The 17,537-nt window shown below is 36.2% G+C and overlaps 1 protein-coding gene across 4 annotated transcripts; it reads left to right on the top strand.

The window, feature by feature from the left end:
• Window positions 1-1,621: 1,621 nt before the first annotated feature.
• On the top strand, window positions 1,622-15,380 carry LOC149772866 (vitelline membrane outer layer protein 1-like). Of its 4 annotated transcripts, none has more exons than XR_016417564.1 (3): window positions 1,622-1,703; window positions 13,508-13,714; window positions 14,891-15,380. XR_016417564.1 is itself a non-coding variant. In XM_089947181.1 (3 exons), exons 1-3 carry the CDS (start codon window positions 7,505-7,507, stop codon window positions 15,134-15,136), a joined length of 462 nt encoding a protein of 153 aa, XP_089803307.1. In that variant the 5' UTR covers window positions 7,417-7,504; the 3' UTR covers window positions 15,137-15,380. The 4 variants fall into 4 exon arrangements, 3 of the variants coding, with proteins under 3 accessions (XP_089803307.1, XP_089803308.1, XP_089803306.1); XM_089947181.1 differs by lacking the exon at window positions 1,622-1,703 and adding an exon at window positions 7,417-7,513; XM_089947182.1 differs by lacking the exon at window positions 1,622-1,703 and adding an exon at window positions 9,853-10,148 and having other exon boundaries at window positions 14,896-15,380.
• Window positions 15,381-17,537: the final 2,157 nt, after the last annotated feature.

Here is a 17,537-nt window from a genome sequence, read left to right as displayed (position 1 = left end):
CGATATCACCTCCTTTTTTTTTAATAAATATAAACTTTTTTCTGCCGCATCGTTCACACTTGCCTGTAAGTACAGATCGATTATTTTTTGTTGTAGTGGTTGTTATGTCCGCAGTTGGGGTACGTGTTCTACATTTCACACAATATAAATCCATATTATTTTATGATATATCTAATGGAGATTACCGACTTTTCTGCTACAAAACGACGAGAGCCAATCAAACATAACTCAGTGCTGCCAAATTCTGTCCGAATGATTATTATAGGCCCATCTGGGCCGGGTAAGAAGTAGTTGTTACTTAATTTAATAATGAAGTGGATGAAATGGGATAAGTTATATTTGGTAGCTCCATCTGTGGACGATCAGCGATGCTACAGCGTGCTAAAAGATTTTAACGAGAATGCAGCGTCGATAAACGACGGTGATGATATTATTGAATTGATTACTGACATCGATGAGTCGCCGGGTATCGATGATATTGACGGGAGCATCAATAATTTAGTCGTGTACGACGATGTGATGCTGGACAAACAAACAAACCCTGCCAGGATATTTTCAAGCGGCAGATATAAAAACGTGGATGTGATTTATGTAACTCAACGATATACACAAATTCCGAAAATGATCAGAGATAACTGTAACATTCTTGCGCTGTTCAACGGCGTTGACGTACACACGTTACGAAATATTCATCAGACTAGGTGCAGCGGCGACATGGACATAAATAAATTTAGAAATTTCTTTAGTCGTGCTCAGGCAAAACCGCATGGATTTGTAACGATAAATTTACATGATCATCGAACACGGTATCGAGTTGGGTTAGACACAATTTTTAACTAGACAGGCGACGACAAGCAAACTCTGCCAGGGACTTTCACAGAAACACTAGTGTTGAAATGCTAGCATTTCAGCAGCAGAGAGGGCGACGACGCCACCGAGTGTTTTCGCAAGATAGACCCTTGTACCAAGAAATAGTTGTATAGGTAGATATTTTCATGAGATAACTCTTCAAGTCAGCGGAGAAAGCATATTTTGTCATGTTTCTCTGACTTGGAAGAGTTTATTTTGTGAAAAATAATATCTCTATATAAAATGTCCTCGATAGAAGGCTCTGTTAAACGAAATACTTTGTGGGATTCGCCCTCTCTGCTGCTCAACATCTTATCTCTCTTTAAATATATACATATTCGAGTAGTGAAATATAGTAATGATACCCATGTATATTGCTGTACTTTATTTAATTTATCCTTACGCTTTTTCAAAGCTTGAAGAATATGTGCTACCTTTCACCGATCCGTCCGTCTCTCGATCCGTCTCTTTATTCATTAGTCGGTCCGTTTGTCTGCTACAATATCTGGTTTTAAACTGCTGGGTGGAAGTTTAAGAAACATGTAGCTCTGCTGCCCCATTGCTGATCATCTGCAGGAGGGGTGACGATATAAGCTGCCGCTACGTGTTATCCTTGGGGGAGGTAAATTAATAATCGAACGCAAGAGTGTTTCAGTTACAATGACATCTTGAAAACTGTCCAACCAAACATCTTGTATATTAGTCATGGCAGGAAACGGTGTCATAAATGCTATACATTTTTCATTATGATCCCTGAAGCACTGTGTTGAAGGTTTAGGTGAGATCACAAGTGTAAGAAGTGGAGTTGGTATACATAGTCGACGGGAAGCGTAGGGACTTGCTATAGCTAACAGGTACAGATGGTTTTCTTGTTTTAGATTTTATACACCGGGCAGAACGTGCTTGGACCTGAACTCGAAAATCGGGAACATGTTTTGAGGGTAGGACATTGAAGGCTATGCTATACAAGCAAGTATTCCTTCAACGTCATGTAAAGTAAACAATACGTTGAACTGAAACGTTACCAAACTAAGGTTGATTAGGACATGTATTATAGAAAAGAAGGTCAGGAACAACTGTACTGGACGATGCCATTACATACTGATAACGTAATATTGACATTGGTTACGGTTAAAGTAATCCATAATACTAAACTAAGGTAAATGATGGCATCTTTCATACCGTAGTCCCTGAGACATGCGTTTCTCTGGCTGAAAATGTCACGGGCATGACATGAAAATTCTATATAATATTGGAAGTACTAAATGATTCAATATGGCGTGGCTTTTTACTCCGGTATTAAAAAAAAATGTATCTTTCTGTCGAATCATCCACTGTGGAATTTTTAGACTATTTCTAGGTATGTCACATCGGTGACAGTAGTACGTGTAAGAACAGTTCTAGGTAAGTAATAAGGTTATCTTGCATCGGTTGGAATTTACTTGTCAAATTGCCAAACCGAAGGGCGCTACTAGGTAAAGTGCCATTCTGGACTAGAGAAATGAAGACCCAGGATATGTGAATTTATGGAAATTGGAAATAGGATCAATGAATGCAGATCCTTACCTTTCCTTTGGGTAACTAGCAAAAAAGCCACAGGTATGGGTCATTGGATACAGGTATGGACATGACTATATTATTTCATTACCTTCATTCATTCTGTATTTTCATTAACTCTTTGTCCAGTATTTGTCAAAAGAGAGTCATACATCAAATCAAAGCTTCCTTCAAATGGCAATATAAGTTCATATAATATAGGTTGTCAATGCTTACATATCAATACTTGTATATTATTGTTTAATCCAAGCAATTCAAATTATTTAATAGTAATGGTGTGATACATTTTTAAAATCATCTTTCAAAATATTGTCGTTTTCGTTTCATTACTAATGCCATGATATGTCCGGCTCGTGACATTATTCTGAACTGCGTCTATTTTAACATGACACACAATAATACCTAATAGTCGAACCTGTTAAACGGCATTTTTTCAGATTAGTACTTAAAAACCGGAAGTTTCAGTTGCGTGGTGTTATGTCTGTTTCCAACACTTTTTCAGACATGATTCCTGGAAACTGTAGAATAGCTACCTACTGGGAAAAACAATTGACAAAGTAAACAACTGCATCTGATTCAAATTTCCCCGTTTAACATGCAAAAGGACTACATGGATGCTCATCTAAGTTACGTCAGTATCCCTATGTTACAAGAAGGTACACTATCTTAATTAGATGTAACACAGAAAATCGATCAAGGGGTGTTATCTAAATTTGTCACCACTGGCTCCTCCGTACATTCTTGAAACTTATAGATCTGGCCGCTGGAATGAACAATTGACACGGTAAGCAAATATATCTGGCGCATATTTCCCAATTTAAAATGGAAAAGGCAAACACGATTCTGAATCCGAGTGGCAGTGGAGATTCTATACCTCAAGAAAGTATAATGGTTTCTTCAGATGCCGCACAAGATGAAGAATTCATTGCGTTGCTGAAGAAGTTGGCTTTATATAAATACTTACCTGGTACATTTTATTAAATCAAACATAAAAATAAATCTTTAAATTTTATTTCTGTTATTTTGTTTTGTGTCCATTTTGAGACCTTTTCAGCAGTGCTGTCTATAGGCTTTCTCTTTTATTGAAATTTTGTTAAAGGTGGGTATAAAATTCTCACTCCTAGTGATTAATTATCTAAAGTCAAAACAGTCATTTTCATTTAAGATGTACCGAAATTCGTTTATAATCGATCATTAAAGTGATGTCAGTTAATGGGCATTATTAACATGCTTGAATGACAATATAGTTCTAAAAGTATAGACTAGAGTGTTATAATTAAATGCCAGCAGGAAGTGAACACTCGACTCATACCACAAGGAATGGGGATATAGAGAGTTGTGTGAAAGTTATGCTATGTTTGATGCAACGCGCACATCCCTGGTTCATTCTTAGTCAGGCTCACGTTAGTTTTCTTATAACTACAAATGATGAAAAGTCGCAGAAGTCCATGTTGTGGCGTATTCCACCCCAAAATATTATATATCTTGTATCATGTTACATTACCAAACATAATCTCTAGTCAGTAACTATTACATTTTTTGGGTGTTTATCCACACTGTACATATTAAAAGTTTCGAACAATTAGTGATGTTTTCGTCACTTAAATTCAATTCTGATGAGAACGGTTCTTTTCCTTCCAAAAGATGTCAATATCTGTAAAACTAATAAATGTTTGTTTTTCCCTTAACAAAGAAACAATCTACGAGTAAAATAATATTTTTTTTGTGTGAATGAGGAGAAGTGTGACTACAAACATTAACTCCTTTGCTGAGGTGATTGTATGTATTTATAGAAAGTATAGTGGTTTTGTATAAAACAATTATGTTAGGTTAGCATTCTCATCACTGTGGCTTGTGTGGTAGGTGATATGGGTAGTTGGTAAGAGGATATGTTTTCCTTCACGTCCGTGCTTGAGACATATAAATTGGAGCGTTCGTCGTTTGCGCCATTCCACGTTGAATGCAAAGTGGCAACCAACCATTTGGAGACAATTATCAAATTGTAGGAAGTGGTCGATACCCTAGGTATTTTGGAGGCAATACTAGTCGCGATGCAGTTTGGGGCTTATAGTCCTCATAGGCTGGTATGGAGATCAATAATTTGAAGAGAAGAAAATGCACATTAAACGAACTGATAAAACAGAAAAAGGAGGAAGAAGATAATAAAATACAAATGAGAGCGTGGAATGAAAAAATTGAAAATGAAGAAAAAAATGAGAAGCTTAAGAAAGAGGAGTGCAGAAGGAGAAACAGGAGGAGGAAAAGAATGAAATGAAGAAGAAGAAGAAGAAGAAAAAGGTGATGCAAAAAGTGAGGCGCTGGTGGACAAGAAGAAGAAGAAATTAGAATAAGAAGAAACCTAACGGCCCTTTTCAAGGCCAATCCATTTACTCGAAAAGATTTACGTCTTTGTTTGTTTGTTTGCTTGTTTGTTTGTCTAAGTCTATCAAGTTATGTGTTCCGCCCCGCCAGGCGATGTTTGTGGGGTTTTGTCTTGTTGTATGAACGTTACTGGTTTTCGACCCTCCAGGCGATGTTTGTGTGTGTTGGTCACTCCCGCGCGGAAGTACGTTCTCTCCCCGCCAAGCGTTCGATCTTTTTTTCCCGCTCCCCCTGTTTGGCCCGATTCATGTCAGCCACTTGCAACACTGTTGCCAGTGTCCAGTACTGTGATGTCACCCCACCTGTTCCATTTCTATTGTCCCAATACAGGCCTAACCAATGTTCCACTTTCCCTTGTCCGTATACTTGCCCAATATTCACCATGTCAAATTCCCATTCTCCGTAAACGTGCCGAGAGTATTATGTCCATGTAATTCCCATTGTCCGTAAAGTGCCCCCATCACTACTAACACGGTATCCGACTCAGTTTGTTTCTAGCAATCGAACCCGTTACCACTGGGTAACAGTCTATGAAGCTATGCACTCCGCCTGGTAAGATATATGTTCTACGGGTCCAACAAAACATCAGATACAAACGTTATATATACCCCATAGGTTTTAAGCTACTTTATGAAGATTCATCCGCAACTGTCTAAACTCTTGCAATTGAAGCAGGTCGGAGAAAAAAATTCATTGTATTAACTGTTGCTTTGACATGGTTTTTGATAAGTAGTCTTCGCACAATATTGCAAAAAAGGACTTCGCTGGATTATAACACAATTATCTCCCTTGAATTACTGTACTTTCTCTATAACCACATATCGATATCATTTTCCTTCTACTACGTTATCAGCCTTCAAAAGTAAGTCATTTTGACCAAATGTTATGGATTTCTGTCACGTATTGCTCCATGTTAACCCATCTTTGTTCAATAAATACGTTTTCGTCACTTGCTGAGGGATTCTTTGTGCATGTTGTAAAACAAACTGACAGAGAGGAAATAAAGAAATAGTGTCTCCATGACGCAGAAGAAATGGATATTTTACAGCTTTCGTTGTGATTAAATAAAAAAAAATACAACAATCTATAAAATTTCATAAACTTTATAGTCAAACGTTTCAATATAATAATAATAATAATAATAATAATAATAATAATAATAATAATAATAATAATAAGCAATATTACCAAATAAGTCAACAGTCAACATATGCAAACAAGGGACTATGTTCTTCGGAATATCTTCCGGCTTTGGTCAGGCTCAAGTGGGTTGGGCGGGGAACGGAAATAAATGATCTAAACTGTGGTGCGAGGTTATATAGTAATTTCAGTGACAATAGTTTTTTTTTTTTTTTAAATATTATCAAACTATTTCTTAACTACGGAATCAAACGAACACTTGTCAACTTCGTGAACGTTTATCTCACTTGTCTTTGTTTCTGAATGGATATAACCAATGCACTTCACATTAATTCTAGTTAATTGGTAATAGACAATTTTTTCAGATAAAACTGTAAGATGCAATCTCAAATATGAAATTTCGTCTGACATTTCGTATTTTACAAGCAATTAAGAGCAGACTGAAATCACACACTCTAACATACTAGAATCACCTACTCAAACAGAATGGAATCACCTTCTCAAACAGATCAACCTCATGCACAGTTAACAGTTACTCAGTTTTATCGCATTTTTTCATACGAAAAACCGAGTAAATCATTTTCATTCTTTCTGTGCATTTTGACATGGCTTTTGATAATAATAATAATAATAATAATAATAATAATAATAATTTCGTCATGCATCCAATCATTGCATTGGAAGAGGTAATAACATTATGGCCTAGACTTGTACATCACCTTTACTCGCTTTATATCTTCAATAGTTACAACAATAGTGACATTCAACGGGGTGGAGGGGTGGGGGCAGGAAAATAACGGGTTTAACACATTTTATATTTTACTGTTTAAAATTTTTTAAATTTTTCTTTCAAAAATGATTGTGCATAAGTTTGAATATGTATATAGCGATAGTGTGTAACACAAGTATTTCCATTTTTAAGCGTGTGTTGGTCTACTTCAATCTTTATCACACATGGCATTTGCCGCAACAGAAGGTTACGAAATGCTTTGCTGGTATCATCCGTTATGCATCGTGCATCATCCGTCGTGCATTGTGCATCATCGATCATACATCGTGTATCATGCACCATGCGTCGTGCACCATCCGTTATGCATCGTGCACCATCCGTTATGCATCGTGCATCATCCGTCGCACAGTCGTCTACACGTGCATATTATAACTCATTGCTTTCTTCATCATGATAGCATACATGTACAATACAACAAAACTAAACAAAAGAAAAATCGTATTTTCTTTTCACGCGAATATAAAAGAAACGTCCAAGGTAATTTTTAAGTAACTTTTTATTGTCAAAAATTTCATAAGAAACCCAGGAGTGATAAATTAGCAGACGTCAAACTACTTTTTGGTAGAAAGTAATTGAGTGGATTGTATGGACAAAATGCTTACGAAAGTAATACCAATACATACATGTATGTTAAAAATAGATGTACGAATTTCCGGTTTTGTATGAAATGTCGATCAAGAAAAGAATGAATGCGCATTTGCTCTTTTCAAACGTTTGCTCGATCAAAGTGCATTAAACTTCCACATTTCAGTCATCTGGTTGGCTAACGTACAAGTAGTCATCTGGATGGATAAGGTAAAATTAGTCATCTGGGGTAATGTGCATGCAGTCATCTTTCATTTCTCTCTCTCTCTCTCTCTCTCTCTCTCTCTCTCTCTTTGTAACTGAATAATGTTTTGCCAATATGAAGACCAAATAAGTACGTTTATAAAACCATAATAGCTGGAAACTAAAAACCGGTACAATCAGCAATTTATTTTCTTTCATTTTATCGCGATTATGACAACACAACGCGTCGTACACACTTGTTTGGTCAGAATTTACCTGTTACCAAATCAGCACAAGATAAGTTGTCTTAATATGTAACATGAGCGTAACCCTTTTTGTCAAACGTGCTAGACCTCCCTTTATCCTGATAATCTTAACAAAACTGGAATAGTGGTTGATGACACCAAATAAAATCCAGCAGTTTCGACCTTGCGTTATGTCCATGAAGCTTCACCTGTCAACCTTATGTAGGTACGGGTACCCGGGCGGTTGAGTTGTCTAATTCTAAAGCGCTCTCATTTACTGATCACCTCCAATTTACCGCTGTCTGCGTCGGCTCCAGTCTAGACGCGGCTAATGTGGGCATATGAGAAAGCTTGCCAGTAGCTTCCCATGGGTCGGTGGGTCTTATCGGAGTTCTCCCGGGTTCATCCTCCACCAGTTACACTGGCCGCCATATAGAGCCTGCCATGTGCTGAAAATGGTTTTAAACCCATGACAACAACAACCGCTGGACTTAGTTACTCAAATTCATCGTCGTTATTAAGATAAACACAAACTCGTTACTTGTTATATAATGCAAGACATACTACTGTAACAAACGGGAAGAAAAATCAGGTACATAAAATGCACAAAATTAAATCTCCACGTCATAAAAGGAAAGAAACGATAGCATGTATCGCAAACATCTGATATCGCCAAATGTGAAAAACGAATTAGTATAGCCGTAGTTCGAGACTGAGCCTAATTTCATGTGGAGAAGAAAGAAAATATAAGAGATTATATTTCGTACAATGTTTATTGTTAAGGTCAATGTTTTTATTTTACAAGTTTGCCAATATTGATATTGATTATTTCTTATTGTTTATTTGTAGTGCCAAGATATATCGATACACGATTAGGCAGTAGCGCTAATAACGTTGCGTACTCTGTCAGTAATTTCGTACATGCCTTATGCATGATAGTTGATTTGTAAATCAATGTAATCTGACTTCAAACATTATGCATGCCAGTCCACAATCTCTTTGATTCCATGTGAAGAAAACATACAGCAAACGTGTGGGTGTATCGATGCAGATAATGACCGTATTGCTAGTTAAGCCTTTGTCAGGTGTAGTTCATCATTGATGGACAATATCCATTCGCTCAAAGGTCGAGTCAACTGTAAAATATAAAGACCCTGATTTGCCGCAGCAAAATGCGCCTGCAGATGAGGATCTATGCTGTCTGCTCTACTGATTACCCCTAACAAACTTCACAGACCCATATCTGCGGGACATTGTGCAGTTTGCAATTGGAATCGTCTTATACGCGAGCACATACGGCATATATACTATCGCAGTTGATAACCATTCCAGTAATTCCATATGAAAGAAGAAATAATTGCATTTGATAAAGAGTTTTGTAATAATGATCATTTGTTAACTCTAAATCTGCCTTGCATCAGTGACATTTGTACTCACTTGAAGGTGAATCACAAGGTAATAATGCGCATACAAAATGTTGAAAACCATCTATGACCTGACGATATACCCAGTTATTTTGCCTTAGTTATCATGCTGAATGTCCGCCACATAAGTAGTTATTTATGTCTGATCATTTGTAAATGTATGTTATAGCTCACCGTTAAATACTGATATTATAACGGCAGCTTGTTATCGTCTATTATTATTATTATTATTATTATTATTAGTATTATTGTTGTTACTATTAATATTATTATTATTATACCCGTAACAGGCCAGCAAACTGAATATATACGTATATTTGAACGGCCATGGGTTAAATCTGCTCTATGCAAACTGGTCGACTTTACACTACAATAATATGATGATAGCCAGGCCGTGCAATACGTTCAGTATGTACAAGTTTGCCTTCAGTAACACCTACTGTTTATTGTCTGAGTAGCTTATTTCAAATCAACAGCGGTATATATTGAATTGTTACACATATCGACAAAGGCCTCCAGAATCAGTGTTGACTTGTGCGTAAAAAGATGTTTTTTTTATTTTATAAAACCTCAGTCATTATTTATTGGACAGTTATTATGCATTGTTCTTGATTCCACACCGCATCACATTTAATTTTATTTATGAACTTTTTGCAGGCTGCAATGTCACTTAATTTATGAATTACAGTATATATGCAGGCTGTAATCTCACTTAATGTATGAATTACAATATACTACGCTTGATACTTCTATAGAAGAGACGATATTCCTGCAATTATACTAACTTCGTTGAGTAACAACATTTTGACAATGTTGCATACACTGATCTGTGTCGTGAGTCTCTGTAGTACAGTACAAGGATTTCCTCTTTCAAGACCTTTCCCTAGGTATGTTGTTCAGATTCTTACTGTCAACAATGGTGGCACATGGGGAGATTGGCGTGATTTCGATTTCTGTGCTGAAGGAACCTTTGCCTCTGGATACAAGATGAAAGTATGTATTTTCTTATGTCACTTGTTTAGGTTCGAATAAACAGTAACACAAGAAAGGGTGAAAACAGCAAGTTTTGAAGAATACAATAATTTATTTCCCTGGAAAATTATGTGGAAATGAAAAGATATGAACTTACGGTTTTATAGAATCAAATCCAAAATAATCCAAGAATAATTTTTTTTTAAAGTCCTAATAATAAAATGTTCTGCTGATTTCAAGTTTGAATCCCGACGAAGAATCCAAGATGGAAGACGATGACGTATGGTGAAATATGCAGTGTTGAATTCTACAGTTCCTTGTAGAAACAAGAATTCTCACTCCGGTGTTTGATAGCTGAATACATTTTTATAGAAATCTGTTCTTGTTCCACAATATTACATGAGCACATGGATTTTCCAGAAAAATAACAGAATTAATGCTTTTGAATCCATGTAATTTGAAATAACTCCAAACCAAGTAATATGAAATAGCTCCAAACAGCACAACATACAACGAACACTTTAACGGCCCAACATCTACTGAAAGATATTCTCCAAAACATGGGTTATATGGGCTTTCTAAAACATAGACAAGGGTCACTTGATCATCTTCCAGAAGTTTAAAGAAGGAAATACTTGTCAAATATCACTTCCACCCAGTGTGACCTTGACGAGAACATTTTCTCTCAGAAAAAGAAAATAAATTTAAAAAACTTATTTACATCTTAAACCCAAAGCCCTATCATGACCTTGACAACCAATCATTTTAAAACAAAGATAGAACATGTTTATGATGGTTGCTACAAATTTTGAAACAAGGACAGAATTTAGATCAACACTTGGTATTTATGACTAACGGTCAAGGTCAAACTATTTTTCTGAAAAACTATCATCTCAGGGGAACAAATTTACATTATTATAGCATACAATAGAATAAAAATATTAAAACTGACCTCGCAACGACCATGAAATCAAACATGAGCGCATTTTTGGATCGCTTGCATCTGGACATGTGGTTGCAAGACAAGTATTTCTTGAATGGTCTCGGCATATACATGAGACTGATTCCAAGGTAGTACCGTGTCCAATGGCATATGCTAACGAGTACAAAATAATCATCGAAGACATACTCTATGTGTGCCTTGAGGATGTCTTACCTGAAGTGGGAAACGAGATCAGTCAAACTCTGAGCAGAATGACAGTTAAGTATCCTCATAGACGACTGGAAGTGAAAACCTTCACCATTGCCTCTGGACTTCGCTACATGCTCGAAGCTCGTGTTTTCCAAGAAAGAGACCCACCAAAGCAGCCCCGAACAGTCATCAACGAAAATCTTTTCAAGTTGTGTCCAAGATAAAAATTACCCGAGTTGGTAAGACATTATGCACAAGAATGTTTGAACCTAACTTTGTCAAGATAAAAATTAACTGTGCTCATACTTGACACTGTTTGAAGCACCACGGTATTTCGTACACCACTCATGCAGGACAACATCCTTTATAAGGGTTTGATTTCACTCCAGGCAAAAATCATTTCCACCTTATATAAAGTTAGGCGAAATTTATGTGTAACTTCAGTTAGCAGCAGCTCTGGAAAACACAGTGAACGCCATCTTGTATGCAGAACTTGAGACGTGATCCTCGACTATTAGAAGACAAATGAACACACGAAAGAACCTATGGAGATGAACGATGGGGTGTGTTTGCTCCAAAACAGCCACCACCACAATCACACGTGAACAAGACCAAAAGTATACAGACATGATGGCCAGAACATAAACAACATTTGGTCTGCTGTTACTGACCTGGCTGAAAATATTACAAACCTAACCATGGAACAGTGTAACCCTATGGAGAAATGTTGTCTCATTGTGCTTCCAAGAAACCGGTATTACGACTTTGTGATTGCTCTCTCTTTCTCTATTGTTCTTTTGTCTTACGAGTTGAGCTGATAAATCTAAGTAAACTGTTACTGATTTTAAATTGTACTTTTTCTACCTAAAATTTTCGAATGCTTTTTGTCAATTTCTAAACAAACAAAAATTATCATTCGGATCGGTTTCTTTTTCAGCTTCATATGATGATTCATTCATGTTTTAAAACGAGATCTGTAGCTTTCTTGTGAAAATTCCTTTTAGTTTCACTGATACTTATTTGTTCACATTAGAATAGTTTGCATCAAGTAAATTCTGTGCCATTTATATATTACTATTTTCTTTCAAAACAAAATTTAAAAGCAATATTTAGACTGTGTTGGGTTTTATCAATTCTTACTTAGTTTTGATGTCTACTTTTGTATGGACGTCGTGCACTTTTATATAATTGTTCCACACCCACAGGTAATTTTTATCTGAATGTATTCTCTGATTTTTCTCCCGGATAATACCATTCAGAATGTAATTTATTTAATCTTTACATTGTGTTTAGGAAGTCTTTCGATGTTCCATTTCATCAATAAACTTAAATTGTATAATACGTATTACAATAATTGATTGCATATGTGTAGTGTAAATGTACATTACATTTAACTGCCAGTGTTTAAAGTGATAACATATATCACATACTTCATTAGACAGTATTTTCTTTCGACTCTTATATATACACAGATTCGTTGCATCCGTTCCAGTAAACCAGTAATTAATTCTTCCCATTAATGCTTACACAAATGTTAATTTCCCAATCTTGGAAACATCATCCCATTTACAGAGATAAGTCCTTCAACAGTGTCTTCATTTAGATCTTGTAAGTTATATATTCTAGAGTCACCTTATATTACTTCACTGATTATAAAATGCTCTTCCTGTGAAATTATGGATATTGATTTTCGCAAATTTAGGCTTCTATTTTGCTATATTGATCTTCTCACCTTTTTAAATGTGTGCGTTCCATGGGCATTGTTTGTATTATGATCTAATGAACCTACCAATATGCTTTTGTAATACATCTATCCATTCGTGGTTTCATTTTGAGTAACGCTATTATAATTTTGTCTTAGATATCGATTAAATCTTTCCAGATATGCCTGCTTGTATCACCGCGAGTGAAAAAATGTTTAATATTTTCTTTCTCCAATAAAATGGGGGATACGCAATTACGTTTTAGACAATATCTTTTTGGTTATTATGAAGGCTCTTATATTTTGGGATGAAAGTCAGCGTTTTCATACTTATTTTAAAATTCATTGGTGTTGGGGTTGTTTCTAACTAATTGATGTCCACTGACCTAGGGTGAAGGTTAGAGGTTTGAGTGACTGTTAGTGGTTGTAGGTAAGGGTGATGTTAGTATATGGCCAATGAGCCGTATTTAAACAACTACGTCAACTAGGTTTCTTATCTGAATTGTGTTTAATAACAATCCAGTTTCATTCACATTCTGCTTTCAGATAGAATCCTATCAAACTAAGGGTGATGATACCAGCTTAAATGCAATCGTTCTTGAGTGCAAAGATGCAAAGAGAACTAAGTATGGAGGTCATGTGCAATCAGGGAGTGGACACTGGGGTGACTGGGGGGAATGGTCAACATGCACACATCAGGCTGAGACACAAGACTTCCTCACAGCGTTTTCACTTCAAGTCGAAAGCCATGAGGCACGTAAACCATTATAACATACGTAACAAGGAACTGTTGAAATTACCAAAATATTGATACCACAAAATGCTGAATGAGATATTTCGTGTTACTTTTGAAGTGTCTATAAACATATATTTGGGAAGGTAGGCCGAAATAACTTTATTTCAAGCAAATAAACAATCCGAAGTTAAAGTTAGATCTATTTGAAAAATGTTTTTCAACACCCTATAGTATTATGCCGTTAGTAGTTTTGGTGCCTATATCCAGATCCACAGCTACCTATTGCCTCTAGTTCATATTGCAAGGAAATAGTAAAAGCTTCCTTTCCATATATGCTCTGTATTTACAGGATATTGGTAGAGTAATAAGTAACGTTGTCACCAAAAGTGATGGCAACTACCATACAACACTGTCTATAGTCTATCATGTATTTCGTATTTAGGAAATTTCATAATTCTAAATATAATTAGCTTTCCTCTCTCCTTTATACGGTCCATAGCCAAGATCATGATCGTGGGACGATCTACCTTACCAATTGTTTATTTAGAAAGAAAACAGATGATGACAAGCAAAATAAAGCAAATACTTGCTCAGAAATTGCAAAAAAACAACCAAAAGATTATTTTTTCCTAAACCTAGGGACTTAATTAACCTTGATTTCACCCAGGAGGCAGGTATGAACCTATTATATATGTAATTTACTTTCTGAATTGACCACCACGGTGAATGTTTTCGTAAATTCTATTAAATTCATGTCATTTATGATATAAAACGTTCAAATGATTTGCGAGTTGTTTGTCTGATTAATAAATATATTTCAGACTGTTGCCGAATTCGCCCAATCTGATTTCGATTAATTTCGTTGCCAGTCTTCTGTGTAGAAAGACAATCCATATATTGACCAGTACGAATGCATCCGCTAGGATAGAGAAATGCCGGAGTCGTATATAATTATTCATATCATGCAGGAGGAGAATGTCATTTACAATGTCGCACGAGATTATGAGGAAAGAAAAAGTCATCAATGGATTTATACGCGCATGCACAATCGCGCGCGCACGTGTGTGTGTGTGTGTGTGTGTGTGTGTGTGTGTGTGTGTGTGTGTGTGAAAACAAAACCGCAAAACTTTGGTTGTTTAATAGAATCTTTAATTTTTAGTTCAGTTTAATTCAGCTATTTTATTTTGGTTTAGTGCAGAAACGTTGACGATACGGCAGCAAACTTCGTGAAGTTCGTCTGTCGAGATCTGGAGGCTTCAAGAAATCAGTACGAGATTGCCAGCCCTCCTGGGCAAGGATTCTGGGGTTCCTATGCGGGATGGAGTGAGTCCTGTCCTATAAACTCCGCCATTTGTGGCATGCAGACGCGTATAGAGGGGTATCAAGGAGGGGGCGACGACACAGCCCTCAATGATGTCCGGTTCTTCTGCTGTAAATGAAACATGTTTTGAAATAATTAGGTCTTGATTACCGACAAAAACAATCGAATGCCTCTATTATGTATACCAAACACTTTGTTCCACATCAAATAGATCTGAACTTAGTTCATAAAGCTAAATATCAATGGGAGTTTGTTGTCTTAATCTGCTGATGAACACAAGCATTTTGACGATAAACATTACTGAATTTGGTTTTAAATTTGACCACTGCGTTATTTAGAATGAATTAAACTGGCTTTACTTACCAGCTCTTGGCTTAATCTGTGTATTTTCTGTATGAAAATATCTTGCATAATTATTCTATGCATACACCGTATTCTGATAATGGTATATGTTACTTTCAGTAACAACACTGCTTGTTTTTTTTTTTGATGTAGTTATTATTTTGACGTGACTAATGGCGAGGATCTATTTATTACTGTCATTAACTGTTTGGAACTTTATGCTGCTACTTCCTTAATCTCTTAATCTCTCTTAATCTTTTTTTTCTACAAGAAAGCTGAACATCCATTAAGCCTAACTTGTTTCCTAATAAAGACAAGTTTTTATAACACAATGCAATGAAAGATAAATTTACTAAAACTTCAGTACATTTGCGTCAACAAAGCAGGATGTACGAGTTGACCGACCTGTGAAATAATACACGCATGAATTCTGCAGAAACGTGAGAGCATTGATACAGCTGACGTCAGCATCTCGTCAATAATCTATGCAATGCTGACCTTGTGCTCAGCGGACGTCATATGGTACCATTTTAGCACAGTGCAAATCTGTACAAAGTTTCAGGTTTATACTTAGATGAAAGTTACATCTACAGACTAATAAGTATTTATTCCATAAACTAATCAAACATATTGAAAGTTGTCGCCTTTGTTTTAATTATTTTTAGTTAATCAAAAGCTGTTCAAGTTGAGAAAAGGTACCATTCTCTATTTAAGACAAGCATGGCGACCCTTGTATGTGTAATCACATACACTTTGATCTTAACTTGTCCTGTAAATGGTGAATCCGCTCTAATTTATATCCATAAGTCTAAAATTATTTTCATGTTTAAAACAGCAGCATCTAAAGTTATGGACATTTTTTATTCATGATAAACTTCAATATCAGATCATAATTCGAAATGGCTGCAGGTATCACCTGTATCGAAAAAAAAACAATAAATCTTGCATTTTCCTCTGGTATTATTATGGGTGTCTCAGTTTGTCTATAATTACAATCAGCAAATAAAGGAGTCTCCAAAGCAATCTGTACGAAGGGAGTATTCTTTTTCAACTGTATGCACATACTAGGTAATCTTAATACAGTTAGGAAATACACCTATCATAAACATTTGTCCTATCTTTCTCATTTTTCCTAACAAATGTCTCCTTTACTCCTTAAAGACATCTAATCAGAACCCAAAGTTCAAAATCGCAAATGGATGGATCTTATAGTCCATCAGTAGACTCAAGGTTAATCTTCTCACGGCTTTTTAACAGCTCCATACATTGAGCCTTCGATGTCTTGGAATTAGCTTGTCAAGTTTCATCAAACATTTTCTGTTGTCCTAACCGATTGTTAACTGCAACATTCAACTGAAGGTTCAAACCAAACTTTTTTTATGAGTGATTAAATATTCCAAAATAACAAATGAATCTGTCCTTTCTCTACCAACTTTATATAATCTACCCAGCAGGACCCTCACAGTTCTTTACTTCCTCTAAGTGAAGTCAGCTATTAAAGTAGTGTACGGTATATGCCGATCCATAGATACAAATAAAGTGAAAAAACCCAAATTGTTCAAATAACATATTATCTCTATACAGACAATAGTGCAGATCTAATAATTCCAGACTCTGCAACACAAGGATACAAAGTCGTTTCTCACGTAAGCAGCTGCCTTTTGGACTCACTCCAACTGCATGTATGTATGTATGTATGTATGCATGCATGCATGCATGCACGCACGCACGCACGCACGCACGCACGTACGTATGTATGTATCTGCGTGCGTGTTTGCGGATGGATGGATGGATAGATGGATACTATATGGCAACCATCATGACGGCGACAGTTCATACTCACTGGGTGGTCATTATGTCGACAGCTGCATTAGGGTAAAAAAAAATAGTGTCACCAAGTAGCAGTGAGGGCGAATCATATAAACTTTAGAAGGTTCCAAACGTCAAATTAAGCCTTCCAAAAAATGACGGGGAAAAAAAACCAGCTAACCGTAAGAATCCCTCTCGTGGGAACACATCGAGGGTGCGAATTGAACCGCCGAGTTGTCATTGCCCTCTGCTGCTGCTATAAATTAAATCATTATTATGTCAAATAATGGCAAATATCGGAGAATCTTACACAACTAGACTAGCACGAAAGCGACTAGAAGCAATCAAAAAATTTCTTCATGTTCGTG

The sequence above is a fragment of the Sinohyriopsis cumingii genome, unplaced genomic scaffold, assembly GCF_028554795.1.
Source record: "Sinohyriopsis cumingii isolate HCF-2022 unplaced genomic scaffold, ASM2855479v2 utg001070l, whole genome shotgun sequence".
In the NCBI taxonomy this organism is placed as follows: domain Eukaryota; kingdom Metazoa; phylum Mollusca; class Bivalvia; order Unionida; family Unionidae; genus Sinohyriopsis; species Sinohyriopsis cumingii.
The sequence above is the reverse complement of the archived record's forward strand: the minus strand, read 5'-3'. Positions and strand labels throughout refer to the sequence as shown.